The 21,354-nt window shown below is 36.6% G+C and overlaps 1 protein-coding gene across 2 annotated transcripts in view; it reads right to left on the reverse strand.

Moving 5' to 3' along the window:
• CNTN5 (contactin 5) overlaps positions 1–21,354 on the reverse strand; it is a 1,232,567-nt gene that overhangs the window by 63,510 nt on the left and 1,147,703 nt on the right. For both annotated transcript variants that reach the window (XM_073239418.1, XM_037025637.2), the window contains one exon: positions 9,900–10,058. In XM_073239418.1, the coding sequence (XP_073095519.1) occupies positions 9,900–10,058 (159 nt within the window). The remainder of the gene's footprint in view (positions 1–9,899; positions 10,059–21,354) is intronic.

The following is a 21,354-nucleotide window of genomic DNA, read 5'->3' on the forward strand; positions in this document are numbered from 1 at the left end:
TCATCTTCATGCAGAAGTTTCCATAACATAAGTTGCCATTATCTACACTAAAAATCCTTCTATTAAACCCTCAGCCCCAGTTAGAGGCCAAGTAGTGATATAATTTAAGCAAATACTTGTTAAATTTCTAGGAAAATTTCTTGAGTAGTTTGCATCTCCCAGTTCTGGCAAACATACTAAGCCACTTGGCAGTTCCAAGCAGCAGATTGGAACCATTCTAAAAACTCCAGTTGTGGGATCTAAGCAGGTCTGAACTCTCCTTGACACTTTTGTATTGCATTTAAACTTCATTATAGCATAAAATTGTTGTCAATACAATTGCCACATAGTAAAATATTTCTTACATAGCATGTATACTTTTTTTGAGGCTGCTTTTCTCATTCACTCATCTCTGCTGTCCAGGAAATCTTCATATAAGAACATTTGTTGCAGGGGTGAAAATGGGGAAAGAGGCAAACATCTGTTACGTGTAAAGATCCTTAGGACTTGTATCAGTCCTGGATTTCTGTTTAGGCGTGGTAGGGTGATGGTGGACCTTTGACTTAATGACTCAGTGCAATATAGCTATGATGAGATGGTATGAAATGCATTTGGAGTTCCCTTGAAAATCTCTTTTGAAATGTGTAAGGAGAATGTTACCAAGCTCTGTGAAAGGTGAATGATCAGAGCACAGGTTGTGTGGGCTACCCAGTGAATCTCACAAGACCACAGAGCTTGTTTTTGTAAGCAGGGAAATGAAGACCTGGGGAAATGTCTGTCCCCTCCTGCTGCATTGACAACTAAGTAACATCCTTAGAGTCTAAAGACAGTCGAGCAAAGGCCATTGCTTGGTGAAATGCTGAGCTTGCCTACCAAACATAAGTTGGTACAAAGAGATCCCAGGAATCTCAGCTCTCCCTAGCCCCTAACCTACATTATATTTCAGCATTTGCCTGAGGTGTACCAGGACTTACCTCTCCATATCATTTACTTTTGTTTATGTCAGTCACCTTAAGCAACTCCAAACATTTAGGTTACCCCTCATCCCTGTTATTCTAATTGCCATAGAATTCTGCACATTTTCTTTTCTGCCCCAGTTCCCATCCTTCTCTACTCTTTGAAATCCTTCTACTGTGACCTTTGGAATTCATACTCCATCATTGGCAAAATCTACTGTACACTCATCTTCCTCTCTGAATATTCTTCCAACTTTTTACTTTAATAGAAACCTGAATCCCCTCTGGAGAAACTACGCCTCTCAAGGGGTGGCTCTCTTAAGATACCGTGGAGAAGAGTAACCAGTTTGCTTCATTTGTGTCTTTCTTATCCTCCAGGAATGTTCTAATGGATTTTTTTCCGTGAGCATATAAGCATGCAAGTATTCTCCCACCAAAAGCAAAACAAAAAATAAAATTCTCAAACTCAGCCTTTAGCCCCTTTTATGTTTCTTTTATAGCAAAACTAGAGAGTTGTTTGTACTATTATTTTCTATCTCGAGTTATTTCTTTCCGTTCTCTCATGAGCCCACTCCAGCCAGCCTCTTGCCTCCAGCAACCACCATAACTGTGCCTGTCAAGGCCATCAATGGTCTTGATTGTTAAACCTGTGTGGTCGGATCTCTGCTCCTCACCTGACTTGCCTAGCATCATCCTTTGATACATTTGATCATTCTCTTCTCTTTGAAATGCTATTGAGAACTTAACTTCTGTGTTTCTCCTCCCTCACTATGCCTTACCAATCTCCATGGCTGATTTCTTTTTATCTTCCAGATGTGCCCCACTTCTATTAACTCTTTTCCATTTTCTAACTCCGTGGTGGTTTTACCCAGTCCCATGATTTTAAATACCCTCTGTATGCTGATGAATCATAACATTTTCAGTGATGAGCCTCTTCCCTTGCCTCGAGACTCATATATCTAATGACTTACTAGATATTTCTATTTAGATAGGGCTCTATACATTAAATTTCCCTACCTACACCTGCAGTGTTCCTTACTCAGTGAATGACAGTTGCATTTTTATAGATGTCATAGCCAAAATCTTGGGATCATCCTGGATTCCTTTCCTTTCCCCCTGTGTCACTCTAATCCATAAGCAAATTATGAGATCTCTGACTTCAGAATTTGTTGATTTCTCTACTTCCCTTTGCAACAAAATTTCTTAAATGAGTTGCCTGTATTAACTCTTCTCCCTTTCATTCTTGAACCCATTCTTGTGAGACTTTAGTCCTTGCTATTTTGCTAAAATTGCTATTGTCAAGGTCAAGAATGACCTCCATGTTGCTAAAATCAATGATCCATTATCAGTCATCATGCTTCACATGTCAGCAGCTTGATTACTTTCTCTTCCTTGATAGACTTTATTCTTTTGTCTTTCCAGATATCACATTGTCCTGGTTTTCCTTTAAACTAAACCATTGCCTCCCATCTGCATCCTTAGGCTGGTTCCTCTCCTCCATGACTTCTTACTATTGGAATGCTCTATTGATTGATTTTCATACTCTTCAGTTCTTGATTCTGTATTTATATCCTGGGGAATGACATGCAGATTTTAAATGTAGTTTGTATGCCAATAATTTCCCAATTTATGTCTTTATTTTAAATCTATCTTTCCCTTAAATCCCAGTTTCATATATCCAATTGTTTACTTGATATCTTTAGAGGCCCCATCTTCAAATACAGTCACACTGGGAGTAAAATCTTCAATCTATGAATTTTAGGGGGCCAATTGGGTCCATGGTGGGCAAGTCACAATTTTTTAAAACATGGTCAGGATAAGCCTCATTGAGAAGGTACATTTGCATTAAAGAAATGTGGATTTAGCCATGCCAATATCTGGGGGAAATCAACCCAGATAGAAGCAGCAACCTGTGCAAACTTATTAGAGGCATTATATGCAGGAGTTTTACAAGGCCAGTCGGTCAGGATCAAAGTGAGCTTTAGGAAGAGTGGTAGAAGATGAGTTTGAGGACAGACTGGTGGACCAAGTCATATAGGATTTGGACTTTTATCCTGAAAGAAGTGGAGAGGCATTGGAGGATTGACACTCTGAATCTTATCTTTTAATACTTTAATTCAAGCTGGTCGGGAATAGGCAGTAATTAGGCTAAATGAGGTCATAAGGAAAGAGTCCTGGTCTGGTAGGATTAGGATCCTTACAAGAAGAGATACCAGAGAGTTTGCTGTTCTTCTCCCTCTGCCACATAGATACACTGAGAACGCTGCTCTCTGTGAGCCAGGAACAGTGTCCTCACTAGGAATAGAACCGAGCTGCCTGGCACCTAGGTCTTGGAATTCCCAGCCTCCAGACTGTTAGAAAACAAATTTTTGTTTTCAAACCACCAAGTTTATGGTATTTTGTTATGGCAGGCCAAGCAGACTAATACACTGTCCCCAGCACAGTACTAATGATCCTCCTTACAATATGATATTTATTTTTTCACTCATTAATTTCCAAGATACTATGTCATTTATTTATTATGTTCTCTGTTTATTGCCCCTACTCACCCATGAGAATACAGTCTCTACAAGATTAAGGCTTTTTTGTTTTAATTTGTTCACTTATTTATCCTAAGTGTTTAGAATACTACCTGGAAGGTGCTCAATAAATTTTTATTGAATGAATGAAAAGGGAGTTCAAATTGGCAGATGTGAACAAAATTGGCACAATTAATTTCTGTTTTAATCTTGATATAATTATTTCTGGCTTTCTGTTGAAAAAGAAAATTAATATAAAATACAAAAATATCTTTCCTCCCAAGGGTACATACATTTATATCCTCTTAGCTATAATTTTAATATTTAAAGGTTCCCTCCTCCACCCCATATTCTCTTCCCATCCTTAATTCTAATCCCTTTAAAAAAAAAGAAAACAAAACAGATTGAGAAATTATAAATTTATTGCTTCTTATAAGGCTATGAAATAATTATTAAAAGCATGAGTTGAAAGTATTAACATTTTTGATGAAATAAAATGCAATATGAAATAAATTAAAAAAACAAACTTCTTATAAAATTAGATTTTTATTCCAAATGCAATATTGTGGGGATTAAAGATAGTAAAGAATGTATACCAAAGTAAGTATTTTTAAAGCCTTGATCTTTTTTAAAGATATTCTTTCTGGAACCATGAGGACAAGTCAGTTTCTGTTAGAAATGGCATAAAACTAAATGTGACTTATTCCCAAAGGAAGTAACGTTTAAACAAAAGGGTATTGACAAGAAGCCTACATGTCAGAACATGTATCAGTGAGTCACTCTGGCTGGGATGGGGAGGGAGATTAAGAAAGAGTGGGCTGTGCATCACTTAAGAAAAATTCAGGAGAAGTTTTGAACCAGCCAATAAAATTAAGACAAATGTAAAGAAAGTCTAATATAGATATCACTTGCTTAGGCAATGTCACAGAAAGAATGTGAACCCTGTAGTAGTCAGCCAATGAGAAACCAGGGGAGGGACTCGCATGCTAAGGAATAAATTGCTTATTGTAACAACCTTGAATGTGCCTGCTCACCATACACCCGATCTTGCAAGATTGCCATAAAGCCTTGCTCTTCTGTTCTCTCTGTCTCTTTGTCCACTTTTGAGTTCATACCACTGAGAATATTTCTCACAGTTTCAAAGAAAATACTCTGTTTCAGAGGATCACACAGTGAATACAGATAGTGGAGGGTCCCATATTGATTCAGGAAAAGAAACTTGCTAAAATTCCTTTCCTAGTATAAGAATTGCACCCAATAGTTTAATTAAATAATTAAATGTAAACTAATAAAAGCTGTCTAGTTGACAAATTTAATCAACCAACCAGTGGAAAAACATAATCACAGATACAAGACATATCCACTGATAGCAAAATAGTTAAGAAACATATTTGTATTAAGTAAACAATGACCAATCAATTCTAAATTGTAGGTGATATGGAATTCTTAAGTAGACACAGTAAAAATCACAGTAAAAAACTGCTCAGTAATATGAAGAAGAAAGTCAGGTGTCCAAATTAAAAGCAATGTTTGAATAGAAAAGGTAACAGCAAGTGAAATTATCTATTTCTTATGGTTGTTTTAATGCTTTCTTCAAATGAGTAAATTAATTCCATTCAAAGTCACTGAGTTGAGTCTGATTTTTGGGAAGGCAGTATTTTAAGTTAATTCCATATGTGCTCAGATAGATGGTTCATGTACAGCTCATTACTTCATTTGTCAAAAACCAGGGGCTTATTATTCTTTGTGTTCATGTTGGTGTATGAAAGGATCTTAAATGCTTTTTAAATGCTAGCTTCTGAATTGCGTTAACTTTATCAGAAAGTTCAAACTGGACCTCTTTTATTTTTTTCTAGCTGTTTGTGCATTAGAGCTTATCTCTACTGAAATTGATTTAGATGGGGGACAACTACGAAAACAAAGGCCCACTGCCCCAGGGGAGCTGGTGAGGCTTCAGAGGGACTGCTTTTCTATCAAAAGAAAGAAGCTGTGGTCAGATTGAGCTGACTAAAACCAGGAAGCATTTCAAAGAGCTATTTTAGAGTGCACAGAAGCCCTGGCCGGACTGCCTGCATCACGTTATGCTTCTTCCAGTAGCTGCAAAAAATGCTGTTGTGTGAGGAAATATCTTGCCAGAGCCCTATTACTACCAAGGGCAAATAAAATGGATAATGTATAGAAATATATTTCTGGAAAATATATATTTCCTTATAAATACAGTACAACCATAGATTTTTTTAAAAAAGTACTTGCTTGCTAAACTAAATAAAAAAAAAACCTGTCAATTTAAAAATGTTCTATGAGGCAGTTAGATAAGATTTGAGTGGGTAGAGGGAGAATAAGGTCAGTGGAGCCCACTAAAAGGGACTTAAAGAGTTAACCAGGTAAAATTAGAGTGCCAGAAAGGCCTCATAAATTTAATGAGTTAATTAGTTGACGTTTCAAAAGCCAGGAGCAACTTGGAATGTCTGGATATTCCCCAGATAAAGAAAAGTATCAGAGCGCAGCCCATGTCTTCACTGCACGAATTAGATCACACCATTGTAAAATCTACTTAGTTTGCAGAAAGGCCCAGTTTATTCTTTAACTTAACCTGTATACCATTCTTCCTTTTCTTCCAGCCCTTTAATCAAGTAACTTTTTAACTAGGAGAGGAGACAGACCTCCGAAGTGTAAATAGACCCATGTGGGTAAAGAATCCCAGGATCCAGACCAACACAGTCTCCTAAATAATCTTATTCTTAAGACAAAACTTAAAAGGAATTATCAGTCACCTATGCATATCATGCTTTATGCTGACTCATACCCAAAAAAAACATATAAAACCCTAGACCCTAAATGCTCAGAGGCACCTCCTCTCTTTCTTTGAGTGCATCACTCTCTGTTCCACTCCAGATAAGCAGGGGGCTGCCGAGAGCTCTGATTTGGGCTTGCAAGTTCCTGTTGCCTGGGTGACCTGGACAGAACTACAGCTGTACGATCTTGCTCTTTAGTAGCCTTCCTCAATATCTCCTTTCTTTGCCTTGGGGAAGTATTCAGAACAAAATCTTATTCCATCCAGTGCTCTGCGGCTTCCCCAAATACTGGGTTGGTGGGGACTCAGTTTCCATGCCATGCAGATTCAAGTGGACACTGGACGCCAGGTGACCCTGGCTTTAGGAGTTGGCAAGGGATTTGCCCAATGCCGAGCAGGAGTTTAATGAGCTTCTCTTTCCTGCCTTTGTCTCCGTTGACTCTGGCTCATTCCTCCCATGGAGTGTATTCAAATAAAACTTTTATTCTGCTTCCCAACTGCGTCTCTGCCTTTCAGTTCTTTGTGGCAGCAGGGACAAGAACTGAAGAGAATAAACTCAACTTGTAACGATTCCAGCAATCAGTTTATATTAGAAGATAAGGACGGAACTTTATAATAGAGACTTCTAAACAAACCCCCAAAATGACATTTCATCTAAGTGCCTAAGCCTTCCATACATACACACACACACACACACACACACACATGTTTTCTTTCATTTATCCCTAGCGTTAGAGCAGGGAAATGGGACAAGGGTCATGCCATTGTAAAATCTAACTTAGCCTGAGAAAAAGGTCCAGTTTATTCTTTAACTTCATCTATATGCTATTATTCCTTGTCTTCCAGTTTTCTTAATCAATTAAATAACTCTGTAACCAGGGGAAGAGACAGACCTCTGAGTGTAAATTAACCCACTATGTGGGTGAAGAAGGCTTAGATTCAATCAACATAGTCACCAAAATAACACTATTCTTAAGACAAAACTTTAAGGCAATTATTAATCACCTGTATACATCATGCCTTATGCTCACTTCTACCCAAAAGTTCCTAAAAAACCCCAAATCTAAACCCTTATATGTGCTTCCTCTCTGAAGTAGTATGCACTCCCGTCTGAGTGTGCCCTCTCTTACCAAATAAACCTGTTGTAGAAGTCTATCACACTTTGTCTGCAAACTCATTTTCACAATAAAGACAAGAACTCTCTGACCTCCATCTCTAGTAGTAAGTGTCTATGTCTCTTTGCTATGTCATTCAGCTTTCTAATCTTAAATGAAATTCTTTTTCTCTCTCCCTGACTTACTTCCAACAAGTAGGGAAGTGGCTGTGGGAACCCCTGAGTAGGGAAGGGCTTGCATGTTTCCTCCACCTGGTGACCTGGATGGGGCTTTGGCTGTTCAACCACATTCTTTAGCAGCCTGCCCGAGAAGTCTCCTTTCTTTGATTTGGGAAGTTGTCAGAATATAATCCCACTTCATCCAGGAATCTGCAGCTCTCCCAAATTCTGGGGTAGTTAAGGATATAAATCCCACACCATGTGGATCTAGCAGATATTGGATGTCAGGTGACCCTGGTTTTAAGAGTCCAAGGAATTTGCCCTACACTGAGCAGGAACTCAGTGGACTTCCCTTTTCTCCCTCCGTTCTGCCTTCTCTCTACTGCCTGCATGGCTGCTGCCATTCGCCACTGCTCTTGCTTTCATGAATTCCTTCCTTGCTGGCACCTGTTTGAACTGACCTCAAATTCTTTCCTGATCAGAGTTAAGAGCTCTTCCCACTCCAGGTTGAGGTTTTACCTAGTGTGCAGGGAGAGACCACCCAGATGCAGCTGTCCAGCAATAGCTTGTGCCAAAAAAACTCAAAGTTCATATATATATACACATACACACACACACACACACACACACATACAAAATCTCTATATACATATCTATTTCTATATCTATCATCTATCATCTATCAAACAACAAAAAGTAGAAACAGGTCAATAAGGCATGTGAAAAATCAAGAAGTAAGAGTAACTAGGACACTATGGGTGCAGTAGGAGGAAGATTAGATGTCCTATGTTGCTGTGCCATATGTTAAGGTCAAGATAAAAACATGAGCATGGGACAAGCAAGGAACCATCTGTATGTACTGCAATGTGCCCACAGGAAACCTTCCCACTAAGTTGTCGGGGCAGCTTGGCAGGAGTGGGCAGGGAGCAGGCACAGCTTGCAGGCAGGAGAATGGATTTGGTGAGTACCTAATACCAGATCTGAAGGTGAATCCATTTTCTGGCTATAGAGCAAAAGGTTCGGTCTGTCACCCTAAGGATAAGATGGGAGCACATAAAAGTTATAAGAATTCTTGTGTAAACTTGTTCATGTATTTTGATTCTGTGTCATTTCCAGAATTATCATCTGAACTTACAGATTCCCCCAATTTCTTGGGTTTGCAGAGTTATCACAGGCTTGAAATGGAGCCTAATGAGACTAAGATCCACAATTATATATCTTTCAAAATGAGTATGTATAGTTGTATAGTACACTATAAATAATAATCCAAATAATTCTATAAATTAATATAGGAATCTAGTATCAAGAAAATCTGAATTATATTTTGCAAGCAGATGAATATATTTCTTCTCTCCCAAATTGTAAATTTTTGCACACAAAAAAAGTTTCTGCTTGAATTTAATTCACTTAAGCAGCAAAATGGACCCCTCCACTACTCTAAGACTTTGGTTGATTGAGTTTTATGGTTACTGTACTTGATATTTTACTGATTTTATATTTCACTTCTAAGCAAGTAAACCCACATTATATTTAAATGGGAAATAAAACAAAATAAAAAATCTCTACTCAGTATGTACAACTGCTTCTGAAGGTGACTTTTTCTGGACATTGTACACTTTTCAGATACTAAGATGTTAAATAAGTATCTAACAACTATCAAGTGGGTGTAATTTCACATATTCCTGCAGACTGCCACAATTGGAGAGGTGGGGAAAGTTTAGTTATAACATGAAAAGAAAACCATTAGGGAAGAAAGTGACTTTTAAAATAATGCAGCTATAAGGCAAACATCTTAGAAGTAGGCATTAAAGTGCTGCATTGTTTTAAATAATGTAATTTTGTGATAGATATTCTTTTTATAAATAAATCAAATGAGTGACTATAAAGGAGTAACACAAGGAACTGACATAATAAAACAGGTCTATATTTGATGGTCTTGGTGGTTACTTGAATCTATATAACATTTCATAGGATTTTACAGAACTATACACTAAAAAAGTTGCATGTGAAAACTGGTGAGTTTGTATATGGTCTGTAGTTTAGTTAATAGCCTGGTACCCATGTCACTTTTCTGATTTTGATGATTGTACCATTGCTATGTGATGGGTCCACAGGAAATCTTTGTACTATTTTTGCAACTTCTATGTGAGCCTAAATTATTACAATAAATAAATAAACACATAAAAGTGATATGGCCCTGCCCTGGGAATTGAGATGAGAAGCAAACAAGGTAGCTTTATACAGATAAATAGTGGCTAATATACTGTAATAAATGACAAAGTTTTCAGAATCCAGAATGATCCGAGACTGTTAGCAAATAGAGCTCGTGACACAGGAAGCTGCTCTGAGTGTGTCTGATGCAGCCTTGAGCCTCTTACCAGTTTTTACCGTCTGCCAGCCCAGGGAGAATGGGCTACGGGCCTGCAGGTTGTAGGAGGAGACAGGGCTGTGATTGTCGGTCGCTGGACTCCAGGAGAGTGTGGCTGTGCTTTCTGTGATTTCCTCAACGATCACTATCCCTGGGGGGCCTGGGGGACCTAGAGGGAGAAGGGAATGGGTAAAATTTAGTACAAGCCATGATCAGAAGCCATGAGAAATTGTATTTCCAATAAAGATCCAATCAAACTATTTAACTGTCTTAATGAAATATACATTTTGTAATGAAAATCGACAGTAAAAAAAAAAAAAAGGATGGGATGCGAGTTGGTTTCCATGATTTCTGGGGGTGACTTGACTGTAGATTTGATTTTTTTCTAACATGTTTTGCTTGGAAGCACCTACCAGTCAGTATTCTATTTTATGGGAAAAGAAAAAATAATTAGAAACCAACAGTAGGATATGAATGTCAGTAGCATCGAGGGCTGTTGAAATGAACCCCAGCTTCCAGAGGGAGTAGCAGAGAATGATAGGGATGCTATCTGGGACAGGAACAATCCCACCTTTACTACGTAAGCTGTAAGTGTGTGGGCCTAATTTTCATGTCCAGGAAACCTGCAAATGGTTCATACACAGTACAAATAGTGTGATTTGACTATTAAGTAACTAAGCTCCAATAGGTGAGAAATGGAAAGCTCTGAAAGAATGGTTGTTCACACGAAGGAAGGGTATATACTAGAAATAAGGCACAGAAAAATTCTGTGGTGAGATAAAAGGAAGGTGTGATTATTTATTTATTTACTTGGAGGGTGAGAGGGTGGCACGTTAGAGAGCAACATGTCCCTTTTGTGCATGAAAAGTTGGCATGGGATAGTGGTAACCAACCTATGTGTATGTAGACTCCAGCTGCAAGGAACAATGATGTCTGATATGAGAAATATACCATTGTGTGATTACTTCTAAAATAGTGATTTCTAATCATACTTAAAAATATGTAGTGTTTAGATTTTAGTGGCTAAAAAACAAGGCCAGTTTTTGTAGTAATATTTTTCTCTTTCCTAATATGGACAATTCAAAGTGCAAAGATGTTTTTATTTTCAATGAAAAAAATCCCACCCTTATATGTTCTAAATAATTTTCTCTGTTAGTCCTTTTGTAGCGAGTTGCTCTCTGGATTTGGGGGTTATGAAGTCTGAATAGTAAGAGCTGAACTAGACTATAAAGAACTAAGAAATGATTGGAGTGCTGGAGAAATGGAGGCAGTTAGTAAAGGGATCTGGATAGAGAATTTCAACTAGAAGGGAACAAGGAGATGGAGAAAGGGTTTAAAAGCCTCGACAGGCAAACGGCACTTTTAGGAATGAAACATGATCCTGTTTTCAAGACTGAGAAGACCCAGCAGCAGAGAGCAGAGACCAAAGATTCAGAAGACAGGAAGTATTCCACCAGGACAGTGACTAAAACGACCGTGGGCAAAAGCATAGAGGATGACCTTTAGGAGAAGAGGTGGCAGCTTTTTTTTCCTGAGAGAAATGAAAGAAGAAACAATGACTAGAAAGAGAAAGCTTTTGAGATGGCAAGGAGAGCTCGTTTCAGAAAGTTCTCTTTTTTCACTAAAAAAGAGAAAAATCTTCCATAAAGAGTGAAGGTGATTGTGTGAAAATGAGACTAGAAGTTAGAGGAGAATAGGGAAGTTCTGGAATGAGCACATGAGTAAAAAAGGAAAGACGTGAAGAAGAGTGAAATCTAAATATTCTGGAATAGCACTGGAATTCCAGTCTGGTTCCTTAGCAGCATTCTGCAGTAGAACTGACTGACTCCCCAAGGTTAGGCTAGAAATGCAGGACCAGGGCCAGAGAAAGTAGTTGATCGGGTCCCTTCACGTTTAGGAGTTTATGAATTTGGTGTGGTTTATCTTCAAAGATGCCAATGGTGTGAACTATTATGGTGTCAAGGTGGACTAAGGGGTCAAGTGAAACCAGAATGGTGCTAACAGACTAGAATAAAAGAAAGAAGCCAAAGAAACCAGGTTATTAGGAGCGAAATACATAAGAATAGGACTTGTGAGGTAGGAATTTGTGATTTAAGTGTAGGGTATTTTTGAGTGAGAATTTGTGTTTATCTGGAGTGAAGTGGAGAATATGAGTATTTGGATTGACAAGGACAAGGACTTACAGAAGAAAAGACATTTGATGTGTCACTAATATGAATGTTCAAAGCTTTAAAATAGTGGTTAAGGATGAGTAAAGAAAATAAATGAGATCCAGGTGCTGAGAAAGATGTCTAAGAAGCTGTGGTGACAGGAATATGGAGAAGTAACTATAATGATAATATTATAATGATAAGCTATTTACTGTAATAATAATAATACTAACGGCTACCATATCCTCACTGTGCTCTATTAAGGCACTGTATTAAGTATTTTGCAAACATTAACTGTTCATTTATTTCTGTGTCACTGTGAGGTGAGCATTACTATTTCTATTTCATAGAGGACATAATGAAATCTCAAAGAGATTGTTCAGTCAGTAAATGAGAAACAAATTACTTACTGCATAACCATATTATATGTTAGATGTTATGGTAAGCAGTGGGTACCAGAGAGTTCACTCTTAGGAAAAGGAGTTACTTGCCTAAATCACTCGGCTAGCAAATGGCACAGCTGAGATTTGGATTCAGATTTGACTGTAAAGCCTGATTTTTCCAAAGAAGCAACGAGTACACAGATTCCCTCCTTCTCTCACCGTTAATATATTGAGTAGTTTCAATTGAAGAAAGGAAAAAGAGAGAAAGTGTGTGTTAGGGAAAAGCACATTTACATTAGGCGGTGAGGTGGAGATGGCATTGAAGAAAGTGTTCAGGCCTTTGTGGCAGCCCGTGGATTAGATGGCCACCTTCACTTCTCCCTGAATATGCAGGCCGTTCCCTTATTCAGACGCGGAGCCTACTCTTTCGCGTCCATGAATCTGGGCTTGCTTATGCCTATTTGACCCAGAAGACGATGGTAGAAGTGACGCTGTATGATTTTTGAGAAGAGGTCGTAAGAGGCTTTGCAGCTCCATCCTTGGTCTACTGGAATGCTTATTTATTCAGGAAAATCCAGCTGCCTGATTAGGAGTCTGATTAAACTGAAACTAAACTACGAGTCTGTAAAGAAATTCAAGCATTTGAAAAGGCCCAAGTAGAGGCGGAGATCCAACTTGCCCTCAGCTATTCTAGGCACCCCGGCCTAGGCACCAGACACGTGAGTGATGAATCCGTCAAATGACTTGTTTTAGCCACCATGGGACACACGTGCACGAGAGATCCTTGTGCCTGTCAGCTGCCCAAACCATGAAAGCAAATACCAGACTGATGTTTTAAGCCACTAAGTTTTAGGGCAGCGTTGGAAAATGGAACAGACTTCATAATAGTTTTATTTTAGAGCTTGTTCATAGATACGGAATTTGTCAGGAGGTTCTTCAAAATGCTATGAAAAAAACTTGAAATTTAGCTAATGTAGTCCAATAGGAATAATTAGCATTATGTTAGTTTTTAAGCTCTTCTATATTGTTCCATCTTTTCTGTTCCATTTCATCCATTCTATTTATTCACCTCTTCTAAAAAGCATTTATTAACAACCACCTATGTGTGAGGGATGAGAGAAGATATTATAGAAAATAACTATTTACTTGAGTAAAATAATTTGTACTTTTGAGTATTAAAGATCTATGAAAATATTTAAATTAGATCTCTTAAAGGTATATTTCTTTTAATAATAGGTAATAATTACTCTAAATACATTTTTTAAAAACTTTAGCTGGAGGAAAAAATGGAATCTATAGCATAAATAATAAATCTCCAAGTATTTTTCTCTATGTGTGGCTATTTCCCAAATACAGTCCTTAGCAAAATAATCAGTAACAGAGAACAAGATTTATATACTCAGGATACTGATTTGGCTGTGCAATTACTTGTAATTACAAAGCATTGTAAAAAAATTTATCCAATAATCATGTAATGTTTAAATCATAAAATATTATGATAAAATCTTAGGCAGCCATTAAACTGCCTAATATTTAAAATTTTTTAATGATATGGGACATGTGTGCAATATACTAAGTGAAAAATGTGGAATGCAAAATTATATGTAAATATAAATGTTTAAATAGTAATTTGTCAAGTACATACAGGAAAAGACAGAAAAGAACTGCATTAAAGTATACATGGTGATTACTGTTTGGAAGTGAGGATATAGAAGACATGAATTTTATTCTTTATACTTGCTTGGATTTTTCAGTTCTGTACAGTGAGCATGCATTACTTCCAATGTATTTGAAAAGGTCATTAGTTTAAAGAAAGCCTCCATACTGTGATATCTATGTATTGTTCTAAGTATATTTTATTTAACTAAAACATTTACTGAATGCCTAGTATGGGTAAAGCACTGTGTGGAGTGGTGGGAAATGGACGGGGCAAATGGTTAAAGCAGGACAAGAAAGGGTTCCAGCCCAAGCTGTGTTAAAATCCAGTGGCAGAGACAGATCTTTTGCAAAAAACAAGTGCCAGGCAGGAAGAATGTTATGTTCAAGTGCTTTGGGAGCACCTTTTATATCTCAGAGCATTTGTTACATTGACTATAATTATTTTTCTATAATTTCTATTTGTCTGAGTATTCAGACAAATGCAGGCCGTTCCCTTATTCAGACGCGGAGCCTATTCTTTCGTGTCCGTGAATCTGGGCTTGCTTATGCCTATTTGACCCAGAAGACAATGGTAGAAGTGATGCTGTATGATTTGGCCTATAATATTAGACCCTCTATAAATATTTGTAGAACAAGTGATGAAAAGGAAGAAGAAAGAGGCAGGGAAGGACAGAAGGAGTTACGCTTTGAGTTTGGAATGTTGTGTAACAATTAACAAGTAAAAGAGTATTTTTAAAAAATTACCATATAAGACACAGATCCAATATGTTAGCCTTTTTTCCCCTAAATCAACATCTATTCGAGTTAAGTTTCTTTCAGTTATGTTTAGAGTGGGGTGGTAATAAAAATTACAGCATAACTCCATGAATAATGAAAATAAACCTTTTCACATGATTTAATAATAAGGTTCATCACTATTAGAAACAGTGTATTAAAACCTGTGAACAAGTAATTTTTTAAAAATCCTTGTAAATCTGAAAGATTTTTATGAATATATTATTGTGAAAATGTTCTGAAAAATTAGTGATTTACCTTTTAAGACAAGATTGAAACAATTTTCAACCATAATAAAAATGAAAATGAGATATATGGTCATTATATTAGTACTGATTAATCAATGCTCTACTTAGAGAGATAAGTACATTTTTGGACATTATATACTGAATGCTGGCTGCAGTTAGCTTCCTGTATATACTTAAGAATGTAATCAATACGTTTGTTTTTAGGGCTTGTCAATCATGGCCATATTTTTCCGTCTTTGACTTTTTTTTTAAGTCAGGAAGCACATTTTATCTTCAAAGGCTTTTACAGGTAATTTACACAAGACATCTTTGAAAATAGATTAATAAGAGATAAATATATCAGAGATGACAAATGTGTGCCAGTAGCTAGTGTCTGAATGTGGTGCAGATGCCACTCATTTAGCAGAAATCTCATTAACTTTATAGTTGGCTGTAATGATTCAGTGTCAGATGGGCAGGAATCTGGAAATCCCCTGTCTCCTCCCACACCCCCTGAGACAGTGCTATTAATAGAGAATGACTAAAATAAATATTTTATTTGAAAATAGACAATTTAGAAAAATGGACACTGTCTTTTCATACCTTCATGGTGAGGACTGCTGAGCAATGAGAAAGCACACAGTCCCCTAGCAGAAGCCATGTTCTCAAGAATTCAATTTATCCTCAGTCAAGGGCTCCCCAGGATTGCTACTAGATTGCTATCAGAGCTAACCATTCTGTTGACCTAATGTTCAGACAGAAAATTTTCTTCTCTTGAAAAGTCATTGACTTTTAAAGCTGAAAAACAAATAAAATATGTGTCTCCTTGTAACCTCTGAAACTGTTACTGTTATGCTAGTGACCTGAAACAAGGACCTAAGACTTCATATAATAATTAAGCAATGTTACAGAGTCTTGGAAGTTTTAAATTAAGTAGTTTAACCTTATTATTTTTTAGATGAGGAAGGACTACTTGAGACAGGAAGACTCCTTATGAGAGATTATGAAGTCCTCTTGCTTTGGGGGGAAAAGAAGTTGAAACAGGGGCTGGCTTTATTTCCTGTTCAAAGAAAATTATGACAAATTAAGGTGGTAACAAACAGGAAGTTGTATACTGACTTCTTGTGAAATTGTTTTGCATTCTCCTTGTGGACAACTAACAGAACCAGGCTTTAGCATTCTTGTGGTGTGGCTGTCCAACCCTTCATGAGAAATAATTCTTAAAAACATCCTAACTGACTCCCCACACTGTATGTTTCCGGCTCTTTCTCACCTTGGTAGCATCATTGTCTCTGCCTGAACTGAACACATACTGATTCAACAAGCATACCTTTGCTCTATGTCATAATTTTTTACATGTTAAGTCTATCTGGTTTGTGTTCATTTGTATTTGATTCTGGTGACTTTCCTATTTTTCACACATAGAAGTTTCAAGTGAGAAATTAAATTTGTCAGGATTCAAATATTAAGTAGGCTTTTTCTTTAAATTGTTTAAAACTAAAATGAAAATCATGGTACCAAACATGTCATGGTATCTTAAATCACTTATATTTTTAGGCCCATAAACTTCATGTGGTGACAGATGCCTCTTACTTCTCAACACATGTAGGAATGTGCTGCAGAAAGGAGGAGAGCAGGCGCGACAGTCATTTGTGGAAGCCAAGTCCTGAACATGCCCTTCCAATATCGAGCAAAGAGAAGATTTACTATTGTCTAAAAGTTAAGATTGATGCAGAGAAATAAACTCAATAACCCAGGCTGCAAAGAGTATGTTTTACTTTTAATCAAGTAGTTTAATTATATGCAATGAACCACCCAGTGCAAAGGACCGTTTTTCATAGACCCAATTTAAAAGGCCAATAAATAACAATAAACCTAACCTTTCATTAAAAAGTCAATAATGTAAATAGATTTTCTGTTATATCACATATCAATACCCATTAATAACTGGTTGCTGAGGTTTTCATTTTTAGAATTGAACTATGGTATACTCTTGTTTAGAAAGTATGCTGCTATTGGTAGTATATTCATTTATATGTAAGAAAATGTCTTCTGACATTCTCTTGACATACTGGGCTGCAAGGGACAGCTTCATATAGTATTGCATCTTTCCTTCTCTTCAGATACTTCCTTGCCATCATTATATTCCTCATGAAGTTTAGAGCACGTTCTTAGATTTCTTTACTGTTTACTAAACTAATTTAAGTGGCCCTTTCTTAGTGTTCTCAATCCCATGAGAATAACCAATTCTTTTTTACCAGGGACAGTTAAGGATGGAAATGAGAGGGCAACAGTTCTAATTACCTTTCTCAAAAGCAATTTTGTTTTCAATTAATTTGATAAAGTTCACCATTATATCTACTACCCATCTATCATCATCATTAGATTATTATTCTCTTATCTATCTCCCATCTCTATCATCTATCTATCATCTATCTATATCTATCTATCTATCTATCTATCATCTATCTATCTATCTATCTATCTATCTATCTATCTATCTATCTATCTATCTATCTATCTTTCTATCATCTATCTATCTATCATAAATTATTCTATGCAACCTGGTCTCTCAACATGAAATTCTTGACCCTCCTCACTTTGCCTATTTAATACCTGTTCAGGCTTCAAATTTAAAAGCCCTGCTCAAGTTTCACTTCCTTCAGGGAGACTTCTTTGATTGCCCTGCCTAGGTAAGATCACTCGATTACATACATCAATAGCGCCATGTACTTCTCACTCAGTTGAAATCACAGTTGAAACTTTCTACTTCTTTGTGTGACTCCCTTATTATTGGTGGCTTTCCTCTTTGGATTGTAGGTACAGGACGGCTGGAATTGTGCTTTTAATTTGCTCACTAGTCTATGCCCAATACTTTGCACAATGTTTGGCACATAGTGTGTTACCAACATAGATTTATAATAAATGATCAAATGAATAAATATTATTAACTTAATTGGCTAGCACAGCTGTTGTGTTATTTTATATTTTAGTACATGTTTTCACTTCTGACCAAAATATGAGAAAGAGTAATACATCTTTACAAAGTCATCACACTTTTCTGAAAAAAAGGACTTTTAGTATAAATTAAACAAATGGAATTCTGACTATGTTATGGCCTTATTTTTATTAAATGCCATTAATTAGATACCTATCTGATACTGGTATGCTTCTAAACAATAAGAAAAAAAATATGAACTGTTTTTCAAATTTTGGTGACAACTAAGCCTCTGGCATGTTTGTAAAACAAAAAATTTGACTGCTGGCATGTACCCAGTGACCACTGCACTCTAATTTCTGTGACTAGAATTTCAGAACTATGTTTTGTAAGAGATACATAGAACATTCTTATATTTCAAGAAAAACTGATCTGGGAAAAAGAGATTTGGATAAAGAATCAGAAGGATCTCATACAAGTTCTGACACTTTTATGTAAGAGCTTTTTTCTGAACCTTGTGTAAATTTCTGAGGTTCATTATGTCTCAGTTCCCTTACATTTTATAAAGGAGATGATCATATCAATCATATCATTACTGTGAGGGTAACATAGGGTGATGTTGTAACAAGTACTTTGTGTCTATACTAGCACTGGTTGATCCTCTCACTAGATCAGTGACTTTAACCAGGTCATATGATCTTACAGTGATTCATTTTTCATCCATAAAAATAAGAACCTAGGCACTGCATTTGGTTTTATTAAAATACATAAGGATAGATGTGAGAATTATTTGGGAAAAAACATAAAAATGTACCATTATTGGAAGATTTAACAAATCTCTGTCTTTCAGGGAGCTTGTAATGTAGAATGGGAAGAAATAATCCTGCAATGATAATAATTTAATGTTTACTTACCAGATAGAGGGCATTGTGCTAAATGTTATGTGCTTTCTCTCTAATCTTTGTAGAAAATCTGGTATTGACACCTTCTGTCCACAAATGAGAAGATTTAGTCTCAGAAAATTCAGGTAACTCAGCCAAGGTCATACAACATTCCAATAGTGGACCTGGGATTCAATTCTGATTTTTAATTGCTTATGTATCTGAGTTTTAATTCCATGCTATTCATTATGACACAATATTCCTTCACACAATTCAGCATAGATAGAAAATGTAGATTTCAGAAGATTACAATCATGAGCAGGGGAAAATTGAAAATGGATTCAGAAATAGAAAATAAATGATAGAGGAAGTGGACTTTGTGATTGAACTCCCTTTATTTATGAAGTATTAAAACTGGAATAATTCCTTATCTGTCCTAAGCCTGCTTATATTAGCATAGGTAACCTGAAAAGAGAGTCTGCAATAATATCTAATTATTCCAAATAAACTCCTTGGAGCTAAAAAATGACATGTCAGTTGGGAAAACTGACAAAACATCTGGCAACTAGAAGCCAACAGCTGGTGGGTAAACATATAATTCACTGAAATCTTTAAAATTACTTTAAAATTTACCTATAGGATAATGAAATAATTACTTTTAGATAGAGACTTATGGCTTATTAAAGATGTGCTATTATAATCAGTGTATTCCTATGACGTGCTATTATAATCAGTGTATTCCTATGACAATACAGTTGAACAAAATATTAAAAATCAGAGAGAATTCTAGAGCAAAAATGAAAACCCCATTTTATAAACAATTAAATATTCTTTGTGCATCTCATTGCTACTTTAATTTTTTAAAAAAGAGAAAGAGAGAGGCTTGCAAGGGTTGGAGAAACTACCATGAGAGGACCAAAATGGATTTTTTTGGTTAGCACAAACAGGTAGTAAAGTAGGTCTTTCATAAAAGTGAAGTGGTTTAATGCAAACTTTTGAAAAGTGGAGTGTAAACCTGTTCACACATGAGAGTTTCTAGGACACAAGTTAGAGCCCCTGCAGTTACAGATCAGCAAGATAATGAGATGTTGAGCCCTCAGCTGGTTGGTACTTCAAAAACTCCTTTCTTGTACATAAATTTTTAGTGGAAATACTAGCCTCTTTAATCACTCTTTTAATTTCTTTCCCATATACTCCATGTAGCCAGATTCCAGCATATGGATCATTCTTTGCTATTTGCATTTAGTTTTTAATATTTAGAGCAACATTTTTTTTGTGTGTGAGAATGAGTGTGTTTGTGTATGCTATAAAAAATAGTGTGGAGTGGAAGGAACGATAGAGTTGTGAAAAAGTGTCGAAGGACTTAGAGAGAGATGGGAGTGCCAAGCATCAAAGAACTGTTTTGGTTACAGCCATAGGAAACTTCTGAAAACCCTTTCCTGCCACTCCATTCCCAGGTAGTTTTTCCTCTTATTTCATTGTCTGTCTCTCTGCCTTATTGACATACTATATGACATGGCAATATATTTAATATTATATACCTATGACTATTGTTTATTCATATGCTGTCCGTTCTTCCCCATTTATCTGATTTTTAAAAAATGTAATTATTCTCTTTGGGGAAAAGGTTACATATTCATTCATTCATTCACACATTTAGTAATTTACTCAGCATTATTGAGGAAATACCTACTGTGTACCAGACTCTGGGGATAAGGGTATACTCAAGATAAGAAAGGTACCTGCCCTTAGGAATTTTACTTTGTAGGAAGGAGAGAACAGTTAATGAACAAATGAGTGTGATCATTTCAGATAATAATAAATGCAATGAAGAAAATGAAGTGGAGAGATAGTCAGGTGAAGAAGAGACAGGGAACGTTAGGTCACTGAGAAATAAATGATAAGAAGGAGGCAGGCAGCCACATAAACATCAGGGGCAAGCATTTTCCAGGCAGAGGACATCAGTGAAAAAATTCATTAAGTGTTGATGAGTTTGGCGTATTTGTGGAACAGAAAGGATTCTGGTGTGGCTGAAACAAAATGAAGAAAGAGGATGGGGAGTGTGATAATGTTAGAAAGGTCTGTGGGTGGCAGATAACAGAGAGATTTAAAGGCAATGGTAATGGATTTGGATTTTATTCTGAATGTGATGGGAAGCCGTTCGATAACATATGAGAAAAGTCAAAGGAAAGAAGCCATTGAAAACCACAGAGCAAAAGTGTGGTTGAAGTCCTCAGAGGCTGACAGAGGAACTGGGAGAAAATCTTGAAAGAAATGTAAATGTGTGATAAGCTTCTTTGCAATGAGGTTTTGGTAGTACGCGTGGATTGTGATGATTCAGCAAAACACCTTTCCTATGGTGTTTGTTGAAGCTTCAGTGGCAGGGGTGGTCTCTGAGGATGTTTTGCATCCTGGTCTCTTGCAATCTTATTGAGAATATGAGAATTCTTACT

The sequence above is a fragment of the Manis javanica genome, chromosome 6, assembly GCF_040802235.1.
Source record: "Manis javanica isolate MJ-LG chromosome 6, MJ_LKY, whole genome shotgun sequence".
Classification (NCBI taxonomy): domain Eukaryota; kingdom Metazoa; phylum Chordata; class Mammalia; order Pholidota; family Manidae; genus Manis; species Manis javanica.